The 17,927-nt window shown below is 40.1% G+C and overlaps 1 protein-coding gene across 1 annotated transcript in view; it reads left to right on the plus strand.

Moving 5' to 3' along the window:
- abcc2 (ATP-binding cassette, sub-family C (CFTR/MRP), member 2) overlaps nt 1–17,927 on the plus strand; it is a 56,927-nt gene that overhangs the window by 4,253 nt on the left and 34,747 nt on the right. Inside the window, exons 2-8 of the mRNA XM_061910181.1 lie at nt 2,155–2,328; nt 6,423–6,566; nt 6,645–6,782; nt 6,852–6,974; nt 7,078–7,133; nt 10,817–11,063; nt 11,162–11,346. Coding sequence (XP_061766165.1) covers nt 2,155–2,328; nt 6,423–6,566; nt 6,645–6,782; nt 6,852–6,974; nt 7,078–7,133; nt 10,817–11,063; nt 11,162–11,346 — 1,067 coding nt within the window. The remainder of the gene's footprint in view (nt 1–2,154; nt 2,329–6,422; nt 6,567–6,644; nt 6,783–6,851; nt 6,975–7,077; nt 7,134–10,816; nt 11,064–11,161; nt 11,347–17,927) is intronic.

A 17,927-nucleotide genomic window follows, 5' to 3' on the forward strand; every position in this document is an offset into this window, starting at 1 on the left:
GACAACACGTGCCTGGTTCCCACCTTCCATTTAAATGTAAATATAGTAAGCTAAGGTAAATTTAAAAACAAATTTCAAGTAAAAATAGACAAATATTTTAAAAAAAAAAACATTGTTTTTGACCTTGGAAGTTTCACTGTAGTGTTTTACATTTGAATTTTTTCATCAGAAAACCTGGTAATGTAATCTCTTTTTCAAGTATTTATAAATATTAAATTACATTAATAACTGGCTCAGTGAAGAGTTATATAAAAGTGCTCCCCTTTGTGTTTCATATTATAGTATGGATTTGCCACCGTAAGGGCCAAAAATGAAGTCAAATACGTAAAACAAACAAAATATTGAGCAAAGATACCTTTTGGTTCAAGGGTTGTGTTGTTTTCAAACTTTTGTGAGCTCTGTAAACATGTGACAGGACAATAAATGTACAGCAAACAATAACTGAATGTGTAAAATGCCTGAGTAGCTACGCATACAAAATTATAATTGCAGTTTGTACAAACCCTGTTTCCATATGAGTTGGGAAATTGTGTTAGATGTAAATATAAACGGAATGCAATGATTTGCAAATCCTTTTCCACCCATATTCAATTGAATGCACTACAAAGACAAGATATTTGATGTTCAAACTCGTAAACTTAATTTTTTTTTTGCAAATAATAATTAACTTAGAATTTCTTGGCTGCAACACGTGCCAAAGTAGTTGGGAAAGGGCATGTTCAAAACTGTGTTACATCACATTTTCTTTTAACAACACTCAATAAACGTTTGGGACCTGAGGAAACTAATTGTTGAAGCTTTGAAAGTGGAATTCTTTAGCATTCTTGTTTTATGTAGAGCTTTATTCGTTCAACATTCCAGGGTGTCCGCTGTCGTATTTTACGCTTCATAATGCGCCACACATTTTTGATGGGAGACAGGTCTGGACTGCAGGCGGGCCAGGAAACTACCCACACTCTTTTTTTACGAAGCCACGCTGTTGTAACACCTGTCTTGCTGAAATAAGCAGGGGCGTCCATGATAGCGTTGCTTGGATGACAACATATGTTGCTCCAAAACCTGTGTGTACCTTTCAGCATTAATGGTGCCTTCACAGATGTGTAAGTTACCCATGCCTTGGGCACTAATACACCCCCATACCATCACAGATTCTGGCTTTTGAACTTTGCGCCTATAACAATCCGAATGGTTATTTTCCTCTTAGTTCTGGAGGACACCACATCCTCTGTTTCCAAATATAATTTGAAATGTGGACTCGTCAGACCACAGAACACCTTTCCACTTTGCATCAGTCCATCTTGGGTGATTTCGGGCCCAGCCAAGCCGGCGACGTTTCATGATATGGTTGATAAATGGGTTTGGCTTTGCATAGTCAAGTTTTAACTTGCACTTACAGATGTAGCGACCAGCTGTAGTTACTGACAGAGGTTTTATGAAGTGTTCCTGAGCCTATGTGGTGATGTCCTTTACACACTGGTGTCGGTTTTTGATGCAGTACCGCCTGAGGGATCAAAAGTCTGTTATATCATCACTTACGTGCAGTGATTTCTCCAGATTCTCTGAACTTTTTGATGATTTTACAGACCGTAGATGGTAAAATCCCTAAATTCCTTGCAATATCTCGTTGAGAAATGTTGTTCTAAAACTGTTCGACAATTTGCTTACAAATTGGTGACCCTCGCCCCATCCTTGTTTGTGAATTACTTAGCATTTCATGGAAGCTGCTTTTATACCCAATCATGGCACCCACCTGTTCCCAATTAGCCTGCACACCTGTGGGATGTTCCATATAAGTGTTTGATGAGCATTCCTCAACTTTATCAGTATTTGTTGCCACCTTTCCCAACTTCATTGTCACGTGTTGCTGGCATCAAATTCTAAAGTTAATGATTATTTGCAACAATAAAAAATGTTTATCAATTTGAACATCAAATATGTTGTCTTTGTAGCATATTCAACTGAATATGGGTTGAAAAGGATTTGCAAATCATTGTATTCTGTTTATATTTACATCTAACACAATTTCCCAACTCATACGGAAACGGGGTTTGTACATAACAAAATGAGCAGGGACTATCAGTTCAAATAAATGCAGGTATTAAGCATTTTGCCTTGCGTTTAACATGCCTGCATGTATGCTGGCTTTTGCTGCAGAACTCTTCATACGTGGAGAGGGAGGATCCAGACCTGCCAGTATGCGTGGAGCAGACGGTGCTGGTGTGGATCCCTTTGGGCTTCTTGTGGCTCTGTGCCCCCTACCACCTGGTGGCTCTCTGCAGGAGGGCAAAGAACACAAAATACATATCCAAGCTTTACATCTGCAAACAGGTACTGCAACACTCCCACACTTCAAGTATATATGTGATAAATTAGATTCTACGGTCATATTTTGCCTTCGGCCGCACAGTGGCTTAGTAGTTAGCATGTTGGCCTCACACTCAGGTGATCGAGTGTTGGAAGGCATTCAGGGTTTGCATGTTCTCCCCGTGCTTTCTTGAGGTAACTGCTTTGTCCCACTTCCACATTCCAAAAGGACGCACATTAGGCGGATTATAGGCTCTAAATAGCAACATAGGTGTTAATGTTTGTCCATACGAACCCTGTGATTGATTAACTGGCCAGGGTAATAGTGAGAAAAAATCAATATAATTTATTATGTGATCTCAGGGAATATTTTGATGTGCTACAACGCAAGAAAGTCACTATAGTTGACTAAGGTTTAAGTGTAAAGTAGGTAGACTATGCATCAGCAATATGTTTTGTTTCTGTAATGGTTAATACAACATTATAGAGTGGGGGGGTTGCCCACATATGCGGTCCTCTCCAAGGTTTCTCATAGTCATCATTGTCACCTACGTCCCACTGGGTGTGAGTTTTCCTTGCCCTTATGTGGGCTCTACCGAGGATGTCGTAGTGGTTTGTGCAGCCCTTTGAGACACTAGTGATTTAGGGCTATATAAATAATCATTAATTGATTGATTAATTGATATTTACTGTAGGAGCTATTTTTCCTGACCTAAGTTATATTTTTAGTGTTAGAATTAAATGAGCAATGTTTTATATAATTGTATTTGTGTTGCAAAATACTGACAAAATATTAAAGCAATTTATATATATATTTTTCAATTTTTTTTTTTTTAAATTACTGTATTTTTCGGAGTATAAGTCGCTCCGGAGTATAAGTCGCCCCTGCCGAAAATGCATAATAAAGAAGGAAAAAAAACATATATAAGTCGCACTGGAGTATAAGTCGTATTTTTGGGGGGAAATGTATTTGATAAAACCCAACACCAAGAACAGACATTTGAAAGGCAATTTAAAATAAATAAAGATTAGTGAACAATAGGCTGAATAATACGTTATATGAGGCATAAATAACCAACTGAGAAGGTGCCTGGTATGTTAACGTAACATATTATGGTAAGAGTCATTCAAATAACTATAACATATAGAACATGCTATACGTTTACCAAAAAATCTGTCACTCCTAATCGATAAATCCCATGAAACCTTATATGTCTAGTCTCTTACGTGAATGAGCTAAATAATATTATAAATTTATATAATTTCACACATAAGTCGCTCCTAAGTATAAGTCACAGCCCTGGCCAAACTATGTAAAAAAAACTGCGACTTAAAGTCCAGAAAATACGGTATGTTAAATTAAGTGTAAAAAAATATAAAAGTAGGTAGACTATGCATCAGCAGTATATTTTGTTTCTGTAATGGTTAATACATCATTATCCATCCATCCATCATCTTCCGCTTATCCGAGGTCGGGTTGCGGGGGCAACAGCCTAAGCAGGGAAACCCAGACTTCCCTCTCCCCAGCCACTTCGTCTAGCTCTTCCCGGGGGATCCCGAGGCGTTCCCAGGCCAGCCGGGAGACATAGTCTTCCCAACGTGTCCTGGGTCTTCCCCGTGGCCTCCTACCGGTTGGACGTGCCCTAAACACCTCCCTAGGGAGACGTTCGGGTGGCATCCTGACCAGATGCCCGAACCACCTCATCTGGCTCCTCTCGATGTGAAGGAGCAGCGGCTTTACTTTGAGTTCCTCCCGGATGGCAGAGCTTCTCACCCTATCTCTAAGGGAGAGCCCCGCCACACGGCGGAGGAAACTCATTTCGGCCGCTTGTACCCGTGATCTTATCCTTTCGGTCATGACCCAAAGCTCATGACCATAGGTGAGGATGGGAACGTAGATCGACCGGTAAATTGAGAGCTTTGCCTTCCGGCTCAGCTCCTTCTTCACCACAACGGATCGGTACAACGTCCGCATTACTGAAGACGCCGCACCGATCCGCCTGTCGATCTCACGATCCACTCTTCCCTCACTCGTGAACAAGACTCCTAGGTACTTGAACTCCTCCACTTGGGGCAGGGTCTCCTCCCCAACCCGGAGATGGCACTCCACCCTTTTCCGGGCGAGAACCATGGACTCGGACTTGGAGGTGCTGATTCTCATTCCGGTCGCTTCACACTCGGCTGCGAACCGATCCAGCGAGAGCTGAAGATCCCGGTCAGATGAAGCCATCAGGACTACATCATCTGCAAAAATACATCATTATATAGAAGTTATTTATCCTGACCTAAGTTATATTTTTAGTGTTAAAACGAAATGTGCAAATGTTTTACATGATTGTACTGTATTTGTGTTGCAAAATACTGACAAAATATTAAAGGGGAACATTATCACAATTTCAAAAGGGTTAAAAACAATAAAAATCAGTTCCCAGTGGCTTGTTGTATTTTTTTAATTTTTTTTTCAAAATTTTACCGGTCTCCGAATATCCTTAAAAAAAGCTTTAAAGTGCTTGATTTTCGCTATTTGCGATGCCACTATCCATTTCCCTGTGACGTCATACAGTGCTGCCAATGTAAACGAACAATGGCAGATACCACAGCAAGATATAGCGACATTAGCTCAGATTCAGACTCAGATTTCAGCGGTTTAAGCGATTCAACAGATTACGCATGTATTGAAACGGATGGTTGGAGTATGAAAGTATTGAAGAAGAAACTGAAGCTACTGAGCAAATAGCTATTGACGCTATTCATAGCCATAGCATGGCCGAATAGCTGCGTTAGCATCGCCGGTAAAATGTGCGGACCAAACGATCAGGACTTTCGCATCTCGTGACACTGGAGCAACTTAAATCCGTCGATTGGGAAGTGTTTTTTTCGCATTAAATGTGGGTGGAAGGAAACGTAATATAGTTGCAAATGCATCTGCAGGTTATCCATACATCTCTGTGCCATGTCTGCTTTAGCACCGCCGGTAAATAGCATGTTAGCATCGATTAGCGCAGCATATTAGCATCGATTAGCTGGCAGTCAACATCAACAAAACTCACCCTTATGATTTCTGTGACTTTATCGTTACAAATGCATCTGCAGGTTATCGATACATCTCTGTGCCATGTCTGCTTTAGCACCGCCGGTAAATAGCATGTTAGCGTCGATTAGCGTAGAATGTTAGCATCGATTAGCTGGCAGTCACGCTGCGACCAAATATGTCTGATTAGCACATAAGTCAACATCAACAAAACTCACCTTTGTGATTTCGTTGACTTTATCGTTGCAAATGCATCTGCAGGTTATCCATACATCTCTGTGCCATGCCTGTCTTAGCATCGCCGGTAAAATGTGGAGACACTTTGGCACATTCAATGGGGGTCTGGCGGCAGACACTTTCGCATCTTCGGGCCAGTGGTGCAACTTGAATCCCTCCCTGTTAGTGTTGTTACAACCTCCGACAACACACCGACGAGGCATGATGTCTCTAAGGTTCCAAAAAATAGTCGAAAAAACGGAAAATAACAGAGTTGAGACCCAATGTTTACAATGGGTTGAAAATAAAAATGGCGGCTGTGTTACCTCGGCAACGTCACATTCTGACGTCATCACCTCCAGAGCGATAAACAGAAAGGCGTTTAATTCGCCAAAACTCACCCATTTAGAGTTCGGAAATCGGTTAAAAAAATATATGGTCTTTTTTCTGCACCATCAAGGTATATATTGACGCTTACATAGGTCTGGTGATAATGTTCCCCTTTAAAGCAAATTATATATATATATTTTATTTTTATTTTTATTTTGTTATTATTTACTTGCTTTCCTGGACAGAAAAAAATTATTTTCTTACAAGTGATTTTCATGCTTGATTAATTTGTGACTTTTCAAAGAAGAATATAAAAGTGGTCGAAAACATTTATTAAGCACTAAAAGTAATATGATAAATTACAGTAATTTTCTGCGGTCAGACCCAGAACCAATTAACAACGATAAACAAGGGGTTTCTCTACAGAGCACTAAAGAAGAACTAAATGATTAAAGTCCAAGCATAATGTGTAGATGCCTTAATATTGTTAATGTTTGTGGTATTAGTTAATATTTAGGATGTGTCTTATCTCCTTCCCCAGGTCGTTGCGTCTCTGTTGTTCCTAACTGCCATAGCGGGCCTGGGCGTCACTTTAGGAGAAGATTTTGCTGCTGGCCAGGACCCTCCATCAGAAAAGAATCCTAGTGTGTACTTGGCCAACCCCGTCATTTATGCTGTGTCATGGGTATGATTAGACATGTTACACAACTCTGGCTCTCATCATGAAGAGATGATTTATTTACATTCTCACCTCGTCTTCCAGGTGATGGTGCTGCTGTGCCAAGAAGGATTAAGACGGAGAGGAGCAATCGATTCCGCCACTCTCTTCTCCTTCTGGTTTCTTGTGGTTCTGTGCGATGTTTTCCCTCTTCAGACTGTCATACGAGAGGCACTCAGGCTGGTAAGAGTTGCTAGAAATGACATCGCCTGTTGAAAGCAACCTTGTGATGAACTCCTTGTTGACTACTAGGGAATGGTGGAGGACGTCCATCGATTTTGCCTCATTTGCATCTCCTTTGGGCTGGAAGTGATTGCACTCATCCTCTCTGCTGTAGCTGACCTCTCTCCACAAGTCAGGGAGATTGCCAAAAAGGTATTAGCGCTCAGGTGGAGTGTTTGCTTGCTTTTTCCTCCTTTATTTGGGCCTGAACTGTCATCGTCCATCTAAATGTTTGTTTAAATCATTTCTCCAACAGAATCCTGAGGCAGGTGCCGCGTTTTTGAGCAGAATCACTTTCAACTGGTTTAATAGGTAAATGGTCACACTGAAACGCTTAGAACAGGGATTTTCAACACAATTGCTAAGGGGGCCACTTTTCCAGAAAGCTAAGGGCTGAAATTCTACCTTCATTATTAGTCTTATTTTGTGTATGCCAGAGAACCAACGTCCTCTACAGTAGACATTTGATTTTGGTCTATTTAGTCAGAGTTACAGGAGCACTCTGCAAAAAAGCTATTCAAAGATCATCCTTACCACAGCACTCGTGTTTTTAAGAATCCCCTGCAAAAATTAAAGTCTCTCATGGGTGCTTTTACTGAACTAAACGGGCCGCCATAGCACGAATGATGAAAAAGGGAGGAGCAAAATAGAACACTAAATCTATAACTAAAGAAGTTGAACAAATGACTACGGACTGCATCTGAAGTAAAAGCTACAGCCACACCTTAGTTGAATAAATAACATTTTGAAAACAAATTGGAACCTCCCAAAGGAGAGGACTTAAGGGGTAACAGCGCTATTTTGGAATATTGCCTATGTTCATAATCATTATACAAGACATGACGATGGATGGATTTTTTTTTAATGCATTCTAAATATTAAATACACATAAATAAAACTCCGCCTACAGCGGAGCCAATGGAAGCTCCATTAAAATCCAACAAATAACCATTTTAAAAAGTGGAAAAAATACTCAATTTACATTTCCTGATTTGAATATTAACACAGTGTTAGTGATATTGTGATTATAAGCACTAGCAGAGACAAACTATTTATAGCGGCGATGTAATCGCTTCCGTGTGTCCTTATTAAGTTAAAGTACCAATGATTGTAACACACACAATAGGTGTGGTAAAATTTGTCCTCTGCATTTGACCCATCCCCTTGATCACCCCCTGGGAAGTGAGGGGGAGCAGTGGGCAGCAGTGGGAATCATTTATGGTGATTTAACCCCCAATTCCAACCCTTGATGCTGAGTGCCAAGCAGGGTCCCATTTTTCTTATAGTCTTTGGTATGACTCGGCCGGGGTTTGAACTCCCAACCTACCGATCTCAGGGCAGACACTCTAACCACTAGGACACTGTGATATTTACATCATCGAGTGGTCTGCTGTTTCCTCGCTTCCCTGCTCCCTGTAATTTTATTGTAGATCATAAATCAGGCCTCTCACCTGGAAAGTAGATGGCTGAGGGTGTATTCCGACAAGTTGGGACACTTTGACCACTATGTAGATAAATAGCTAGATAGTACTTTATTGATTCCTTCAGGAGAGTTCCTGTAGGAAAATTAAAAAGACCTGAAACTGGCGAGAATGACACGTAAAGCGCTTTTAATTTTATTATAAATGTGCCTGTTACTACATTACATGTGTACTGTATATAAAACCTCAATAGAGGTGTTTGGATGTTTTATTAGGGGATTTATGGGCAGAATTGAACGGCTCCCAAAGGCTCCGTTGTGAGCAGACTTTTGATCAAATTTATTACATTTTTAGAATGCATTGAAAAAATGTGCAGTTTCCCTTTAAAGGGATGCCTTGAGGAACACCTCATTCATGTAAATCCCAAGTTTGGATCGAGTGTTCTATGTTTGCCAGCAAGGTTAAAATGTCAATGCAAGTATTGGGCAATGTGTTTACAGCAATCCAAGTTCCTCTATACAACAGGAGCACTGTAGTAAGAAAAAGTAAAAAAGATAAAGTAATGAAATCTCTGCGGAAAAGAACCTAATGCTCATCAGCATGATCTTGGAGCCACAGGTGTAAAGTTGAATAATGTATTAGTTAAACAGTGACGAAATGTGTTAATATTTTGCCTTCATGCACCATCATAAATGCCTTCCTTCAAATAAATAGCTGTTACTCTGTGTAGTTGATTAGGTAAATATCCCTACACCACAATTCATGTCATTTCTAATGCCTGTACGTATCTGTCCTAGTATTTGAAAAAGTCAGAATGGCTGCTGAAGAAAAAAAAATCATTACAATTTGAAAGAAAAAGATATGTAAAAATTAAGGCTTTCAAAATTAACGTTTCAACTCATGTGATTGATCACAGAAAAAATTGTAACATTAATCATAAACACACTTAGATTAATCATGCAATGTATTTAAAAGCCCTTGTACCTTAACCGCTATACTATCAGTGATCAGGTCAATGCACACATCAGTACAAAAATGAGTGAGGAGACTCCGACTGGTGGCTCGTTGGCAGATTTTACTCCAAAATACACCCTGACTCGACTATAGATAAGATTGTCACCAAGTTTTTTGCAAATAATTCCCATGCATTCAAGTAAATCGTTTAAAAACAATCCTGGATGACATTCCGACATTAAAATTGCATGTGTGTACACATATTGGAGTCTTTTCTTAAAGGGGAATATTATCACCAAACCTATGTAAGCGTCAATATATACCTTGATGTTGCAGAAAAAAGACCATGTATTTTTTTAACCGATTTCCGAACTCTAAATGGGTGAATTTTCGCAAATTAAACGCCTTTCTGTTTATCGGTCTTTTAGCGATGATGTCTGAACGTGACGTCACCGAGGTAACACACCCGCCATATTCATTTTCACATTACAAACACCGGGTCTCAGCTCTGTTATTTTCCGTTTTTTCGACTATTTTTTGGAACCTTGGAGACATCATGCCTCGTCGGTGTGTTGTCGGAGGGTGTAACAACACTAACAGGGAGGGATTCAAGTTGCACCACTGGCAAGAAATCTGCCGCCAGACCCCAATTGAATGTACCAAAGTGTCTGCACATTTGACCGGCGATGCTAAGACAGACATGACACAGAGATGTATGGATAACCTGCAGATGCATTTGCAACGATTAAGTCAACGAAATCACAAAGGTGAGTTTTGTTGATGTTGTTGACTTATGTGCTAATCAGACATATTTGGTCACGGCATGACTGCCAGCTAATCAATGCTAACATGCTACGCTAATCGATGCTAACATGCTATTTACGATAACTGTATGTACATTTTAAACTACATACCCACATTTAATGCGAAACAAACACTTACCAATCGACGGATTTAAGTTGCTCCAGTGTCACAAGATGCGAAAGTCCTGATCGTTTGGTCCGCACATTTTACCGGCGATGCTAATAAGGCAGCCATGCTATGGGCCACTTCATTAGGTACACCCACGCTATGGCCGAATAGCGTCAATAGCTATTCGCGCAATAGCTTAAATTTCTTCTTCAATTTCGTTTTCGCTATCTGCCTCCATACTCCGACCATCTGTTTCAATACATGCGTAATCTGTTGAATCGCTTAAACCGCTGAAATCCGAGTCTGAATCCGAGCTTATGTCGCTATATCTTGCTGTGGTAACCGCCATGTTGTTTGTATTGGCAGCCCTGTATGACATCACAGGGAAATGGATAGTGGTTTCGAAGATAGCGAAAATAAGGCACTTTAAAGCTTTATTTAGGGATATTCCGGGACCGGTAAAATTTTGAAAAAAACTTCAAAAAATACAACAAGCCACCGGGAACTGATTTTTATTGTTTTTAACCCTTTTGAAATTGTGATAATGTTCCCCTTTAAGGAAATGTTAATAATGCAAGCTAGTAATTATCTGTGATTAATCACAATTCATCCAAATTCCAAAATGTGACAACTCCTATTTAAAAAAATGTGTCATTTGACAGCAGTAGTAATAATACATGACACTGTGTACTCCTGCCTTGCCCTCAGCATGGTGGTGAAGGGGTACAAGCAGCCCCTGGTTCAAGAGGACTTGTGGGCGCTGGATGAGACGGACAGCACGGCTTACATCAGCGGGCACTTCCGGCACTTCATGCAACTGGAGTTTGCCGTAGCTCGACAGCGCTACCAAAAGAAGCTAGCGAAAAAACCAATCAAGAAATCCCAGAATGAATCCTTTGAAAATGGACTCTCCACTGGTCTGGGGAAAGGTGTCAGTAAGGATGGTTTAATGATGGTAAGCACACTTTCTTGGACTATTTATTTTATCTATTAATTTTCACCATCATTTATTATTTACTTTGCTCCCTGTATTTTTTTTTTGTTATTCTTAAGGAGGAACGAGGCAACAAAGAAGGCAAAAAAGAAAAGAAAACAAAGAAAAAGAAGGAAGAAGAAAACTACCCTACCTCATGGCTCGTACCTACCATCTATAAGACATTTAAATGGGCTCTGATTGAGTCGGCCTTCTTCAAGCTTCTGCAAGACCTCCTGGCTTTTGCAAGCCCTCAACTACTGAAGTAAGGCATTTACTTTACAATCTACTTATTAATCCATGTAATGTAATCAATGTTTTACAAAGACGGTAATGCTGCTCATATTGAAGAACACGACTAGTAGAACTAAATAATTTGAAATTTCAAACATGTTGTTTTGCGGCCCGCACCTTAATATGAACATTTTATATGGGCTTCACGGTGGCAGAGGGGTTAGTGCGTCTGCCTCACAATACGAAGGTCCTGCAGTCCTGGGTTCAAATCCAGGCTCGGGTCCTTTCTGTGTGGAGTTTGCATGTTCACCCCGTGAATGCGTGGGTTCCCTCCGGGTACTCCGGCTTCCTCCCACTTCCAAAGACATGCACCTGGGGATAGGTTGATTGGCAACACTAAATGGGCCCTAGTGTGTGAATGTGAGTGTGAATGTTGTCTGTCTATCTGTGTTGGCCCTGCGATGAGGTGGCGACTTGTCCAGGGTGTACACCGCCTTCCGCCCGATTGTAGCTGAGATAGGCGCCAGCGCCCCCCGCGTCCCCGAAAGGGAATAAGCGGTAGAAAATGGATGGATGGATGTTGGTGCGGCCCGCGAGCTTTATATGAATGGCGCTTTACATTGCTATACTTATATTCCCAGGATTTTTCCGGTAGATTCAGTGCCCCCCCAGGGGTATTAATCATCTCGTAAATATCACCCTAACAACAATATTAAGGGAGCATCGTGGAGCCACTGCCTATCGCGTCTTCTACAAACTGTGCAAACAGTCTGCCAGCCTAGCCACATTTTGCACTTGGCTTCTTTAGACGCAGTAGGCGACTGCAAGACATAGTTGATTAACTACTAACTGGGTGTGAGTTTTCCTTGCCCGAGGATGTCTTAGTCGTAGTGGTTTGTACAGTCCTTTGAGACATTTGTGATTTAGGGCTAAATAAATAAACATTGATTGATTGATCGATTGATTAACAGTCACACAAGTCACACTGAGGGTGGCCGTATAAACAACTTTAACACTGTTACAAATATGTGCCACACTACGAACCCACACCAAACAAGAATGACCAACACATTTTGGGAGAACATCCGCACCGTAACACAACACAAACACAAGAGAACAAATACCCAGAATCCCATGCAGCCCTAACTCTTCCAGGCTACAATATACACCCCCGCCCTGTATTGTAGCTTTGAATAGTTAGGGCTGCATTGGATTCTGGGTATTTGTTCTTTTGTGTTTATGTTGTGTTACGGTGGGGATGTTCTCCCAAAATGTGTTTGTCAATCTTGTTTGGTGTGGGTTCACAGCGTGGCGCATATTTGTAACAGTGATAAAGTTGTTTATACAGCCACCCTCAGTGTGACCTGTATGGCTGTTGACCAAGTATGTCTTGCAGTCACCACCGTGGGTCTGCAGTAGCCTCATTCAGAATGTGAGTGGGCCGGCACACTGTCTGTATGGTGGAAAAGCGCATGAGAAGGCAGGTTGTAGAGGATGCTAAAGGCAGTGCCATCACGGCACGCCCTTAATATTGTTTTCCGGGTGAAAACAGGGAGAAGGATTGCCCCGGGAGATTATCGGGGGGGGTAATGATATTCGGGTGTTACCCGGAAAGATCCCGAGAGTTGGCAAGTATGTTGCTAGGGCGAGAAAGGCATTTAAAGGAGGTGAAGTCATCAAAAAGTGCATGTCAGATTTTTTTTAAGAAATCTTTTCTCGCGGCCCAGCCTCACCCGGTTTTTGCATCCAGTGGCCTCCAGGTATATTGAGTTTGAGACCCCTGATCTAAAGTAAACAAGCTACAGCAACACTTTAGTTGCATAAACCACATTACAAAGATAGTGCATAACTGCCAAAAAGGTGAGTACTTATAGAAGTGCCTTGAAAAACACCTCACGTTTGGACCCCATTTTTATTATTATAATCACTAAGCATACAGCTACAGAAGATATCTATTACCTGACATCTTCTGTGTTAGTTACTTCTTTGTTTATGTCTATTTTCTGCTGGATTTACTCTCTATTTTATGCTGCAGCTGTTACATATACTGTAGTATCATACATGTTAATTGTTATATATTGGATATATGATATAAACATATACTGTAATATATCAGTATATATCCTATACCAGACCTCAGCAATTATTTTGACTCAGGGGCCAAATTTGGAGAAAATAATGTGTCTGGGGGCCGGTATATCTATTTTTAGGAAAACTTATACAAAACCTCACAAAAAGTCTGATTGAATGCTAAAAATGTTATGACAGACTGCCTTAAAAACGGAATGAAATTTTAAATTTTTCTATGAACGATAAAACCATGAACATTGAGAACATATGAACGTCACAGCCCCTTTCAATCAACAAATTATACAGTAAGGCCAAATGCAACAAACACAGTGAAATATGAACGCAAAGGGGTAAAATAACAAAAAATCTGATATATCAGTAAGCTTTAGAACCTTCTTGTCACAATCTCCTTCTGCGTCTGTCCCTGACACACACATTTCAGGCTGGCCGCTCTGGAAACTGTAGTGGAATTTCTTACCTTTATACCATATTTTGTGTCTGTTTTAACCCAAAAAGAAAGTCTATCTAAGAGCCTCTGAATCACTGGTAGAGCATATGTATGGGAAAGTTGAATTTGGGGTCGCTTTAACCATGCTACAAAATGTTTTGATTGTTTGTTATGACTAAGGGATCCACGGTTGTTGTGGAGCAAGCAGTTGCAAAACAATGAGACCTTGACACATGAGGGAAACATATAAAAAGCCAGGACACCAATATTTGATATGATTTGCATGATTTTGCTTGATTCTGGATCCTTCGGAGCATGCTGTCTGTTTGCATTGGCAATTCAATCCAACTTGTACTTTTGAAAATGGCCAAATTTGGAGAAAAGAAAGTGTCTGGGGGTCGGTATATCTATTTTTAGTAAAACTTATACAAAACCTCACAAAAAGTCTGATTGAATGCTAAAAATGTTATGACAGACTGCCTTAAAAAACGGAACGGAATTTAAAATTTTTGTATAATTGATAAAACCATGAACATTGAGAACATATGAACGTCACAGCCCCTTTCAATCAACATATTTTACAATAGGGCCAAATGCAACAAACACAGTGAAATATGAACGCAAAGGGGTAAAATAACAAAAAATCTGATATATCAGTAAGCTTTAGAACCTTCTTGTCACAATCTCCTTCTGCGTCTGTCCCTGACACACACATTTCAGGCTGGCCGCTCTGGAAACTGTAGTGGAATTTCTGACTTTTATACCATATTTTGTGTCTGTTTTAATCCAAAAAGAAAGTCTATCTAAGAGCCTATGAATCACTGGTAGAGCATATGTAGGGGAAAGTTGAATTTGCGGTCGCTTTAACCATGCTACAAAATGTTTTGATTGTTTGTTATGACTAAGGGATCCACGGTTGTTGTGGAGCAAGCAGTTGCAAAACAACGAGACCTTGACACATGAGGGAAACATATAAAAAGCCAGGAGACCAATATTTGATATGATTTGCATGATTTTGGTTCTTTCGGAGGACGCTATCTGTTTGCATTGGCAATTCAATCCAACTTGTACTTTTGAAAATGGCCAAATTTGGAGAAAAGAATGTTTCTGGGACCTGTATATCTATTTTTAGGAAAACTTATACAAAACCTCACAAAAAGTCTGATTGAATGCTAAAAATGTTATGACAGACTGCCTTAAAAACGGAATGGAATTTAAATTTTTTCTATGAACGATAAAACCATGAACATTGAGAACATATGAACGTCACAGCCCCTTTCAATCAACATATTTTACAATAAGGCCGAATGCAACAAACACAGTGAAATATGAACGCAAAGGGTAAAAAAACAAAAAACATCTCCAATCTGATATATCAGTAAGCTTTAGAACTTTCTTGTCACAATCTCCTTATGCGTCTGTCCCTGACACACACTTTTCAGGCTGGCCGCTCTGGAAACTGTAGTGGAATTTCTGACTTTTATACCATATTTTCTGTCTGTTTTAATCCAAAAAGAAAGTCTATGTAAGAGCCTCTGAATCACTGGTAGAGCATATGTAGGGGAAAGTTGAATTTGCGGTCGCTTTAACCATGCTACAAAATGTTTTGATTGTTTGTTATGACTAAGGGATCCACGGTTGTTGTGGAGCAAGCAGTTGCAAAACAACGAGACCTTGACACATGAGGGAAACATATAAAAAGCCAGGAGACCAATATTTGATATGATTTGCATGATCTTGCTTGATTCTGGATCCTTCGGAGCATGCTGTCTGTTTGCAATGGCAATTCAATCCAACTTGTACTTTTGAAAACGGCCAAATTTGGAGAAAAGAATGTGTCTGGGGGCCGGTATATCTATTTTTAGTAAAACTTATACAAAACCTCACAAAAAGTCTGATTGAATGCTAAAAATGTTATGACAGACTGCCTTAAAAACGGAACGGAATTTAACATTTTTGTATAATTGATAAAACCATGAACATTGAGAACATATGAACGTCACAGCCCCTTTCAATAAACATATTTTACAATAGGGCCAAATGCAACGAACACAGTGAAATATGAACGCAAAGGGTAAAAAACCAAAAAACATCTACAATCTGATATATCAGTAAGCTTAAGAACTTTCTTGTCACAATCTCCTTATGCGTCTGTCCCTGACACACACATTTCAGGCTGGCCGCTCTGGAAACTGTAGTGGAATTTCTGACTTTTATACCATATTATGTGTCTGTTTTAATCCAAAAAGAAAGTCTATCTAAGAGCCTCTGAATCACTGGTAGAGCATATGTAGGGGAAAGTTGAATTTGCGGTCGCTTTAACCATGCTACAAAATGTTTTGATTGTTTGTTATGACTAAGGGATCCACGGTTGTTGTGGAGCAAGCAGTTGCAAAACAACGAGACCTTGACACATGAGGGAAACATATAAAAAGCCAGGACACCAATATTTGATATGATTTGCATGATTTTGCTTGATTCTGGATCCTTCGGAGCAGGCTGTCTGTTTGCATTGGCAATTCAATCCAACTTGTACTTTTGAAAACGGCCAAATTTGGAGAAAAGAATGTGTCTGGGGGCCGGTATATCTATTTTTAGTAAAACTTATACAAAACCTCACAAAAAGTCTGATTGAATGCTAAAAATGTTATGACAGACTGCCTTAAAAACGGAACGGAATTTAAAATTTTTGTATAATTGATAAAACCATGAACATTGAGAACATATGAACGTCACAGCCCCTTTCAATCAACATATTTTACAATAAGGCCGAATGCAACAAACAGTGAAATATGAACGCAAAGGGTAAAAAACCAAAAAACATCCACAATCTGATATATCAGTAAGCTTTAGAACTTTCTTGTCACAATCTCCTTATGCGTCTGTCCCTGACACACACTTTTCAGGCCGGCCGCTCTGGAAACTGTAGTGGAATTTCTTACCTTTATACCATATTTTGTGTCTGTTTTAACCCAAAAAGAAAGTCTATCTAAGAGCCTCTGAATCACTGGTAGAGCATATGTAGGGGAAAGTTGAATTTGCGGTCGCTTTAACCATTCTACAAAATGTTTTGATTGTTTGTTATGACTAAGGGATCCACGGTTGTTGTGGAGCAAGCAGTTGCAAAACAACGAGACCTTGACACATGAGGGAAACATAGAAAGCCAGGAGACCAATATTTGATATGATTTGCATGATTTTGCTTGATTCACGATCCTTCGGAGGACGCTATCTGTTTGCATTGGCAATTCAATCCAACTTGTAGTTTTGAAAATGGTTAAATAAACCTTTTGTACTAAAACCACTTTGTTTGCTGTTTAAGCTTCGGGCCAATCCACCACAAAACACTCTGTGGAAATGCTCCCCACCCACACTGCTTGGTGCCTCATCTGACCTGCTGTGACGTAGATTACCATAGTAACCAATAGGGTTGTACGGTATACGGGTAGTAGTGTAGTACCGCGATACTAATGAATCACATTCGGTATCATACCGCCTCTGAAAAGTACCGTTCCGCCACACCCTAAGATTTTTTGTTAAAATAAAGCCAATGTTGTACTTTTTTTTGTCCCCTTTATTCAGAAAAGTATGGAAATAATATTGGTATCAGGACAACACTAGTCGCTAAAATATCATGCAAAAGTGCAGATTCCAACCATTGAAATACTTAATATAGTTGAAGACTTACGGTCATTTGAAAACAAAACTACACATCATAATGGCAGATACCTTTCAATCTTAAAGACATAAGAATAATTATTTGGGAATGTCCGGCAGGCCAAATTGAAAATCTTAACGGTCCACATGTGGCCCCCGGGCCTAAATTTGCCCAGACCTGTCCTATACTGTACATATATTATGTAAATATTACGTATATAGAACCTAAGTACCTAGGAGTCTTGTTCACGAGTGAGGGAAGAGTGGATCGTGAGATCGACAGGCGGATCGGTGCGGCGTCTTCAGTAATGCGGACATTGTACCGATCCGTTGTGGTGAAAAAGGAGCTGAGCCGGAAGGCAAAGCTCTCAATTTACCGGTCGATCTATGTTCCCATCCTCACCTATGGTCATGAGCTTTGGGTCATGACCGAAAGG

The sequence above is a fragment of the Nerophis ophidion genome, linkage group LG09 (genome assembly GCF_033978795.1).
Source record: "Nerophis ophidion isolate RoL-2023_Sa linkage group LG09, RoL_Noph_v1.0, whole genome shotgun sequence".
In the NCBI taxonomy this organism is placed as follows: domain Eukaryota; kingdom Metazoa; phylum Chordata; class Actinopteri; order Syngnathiformes; family Syngnathidae; genus Nerophis; species Nerophis ophidion.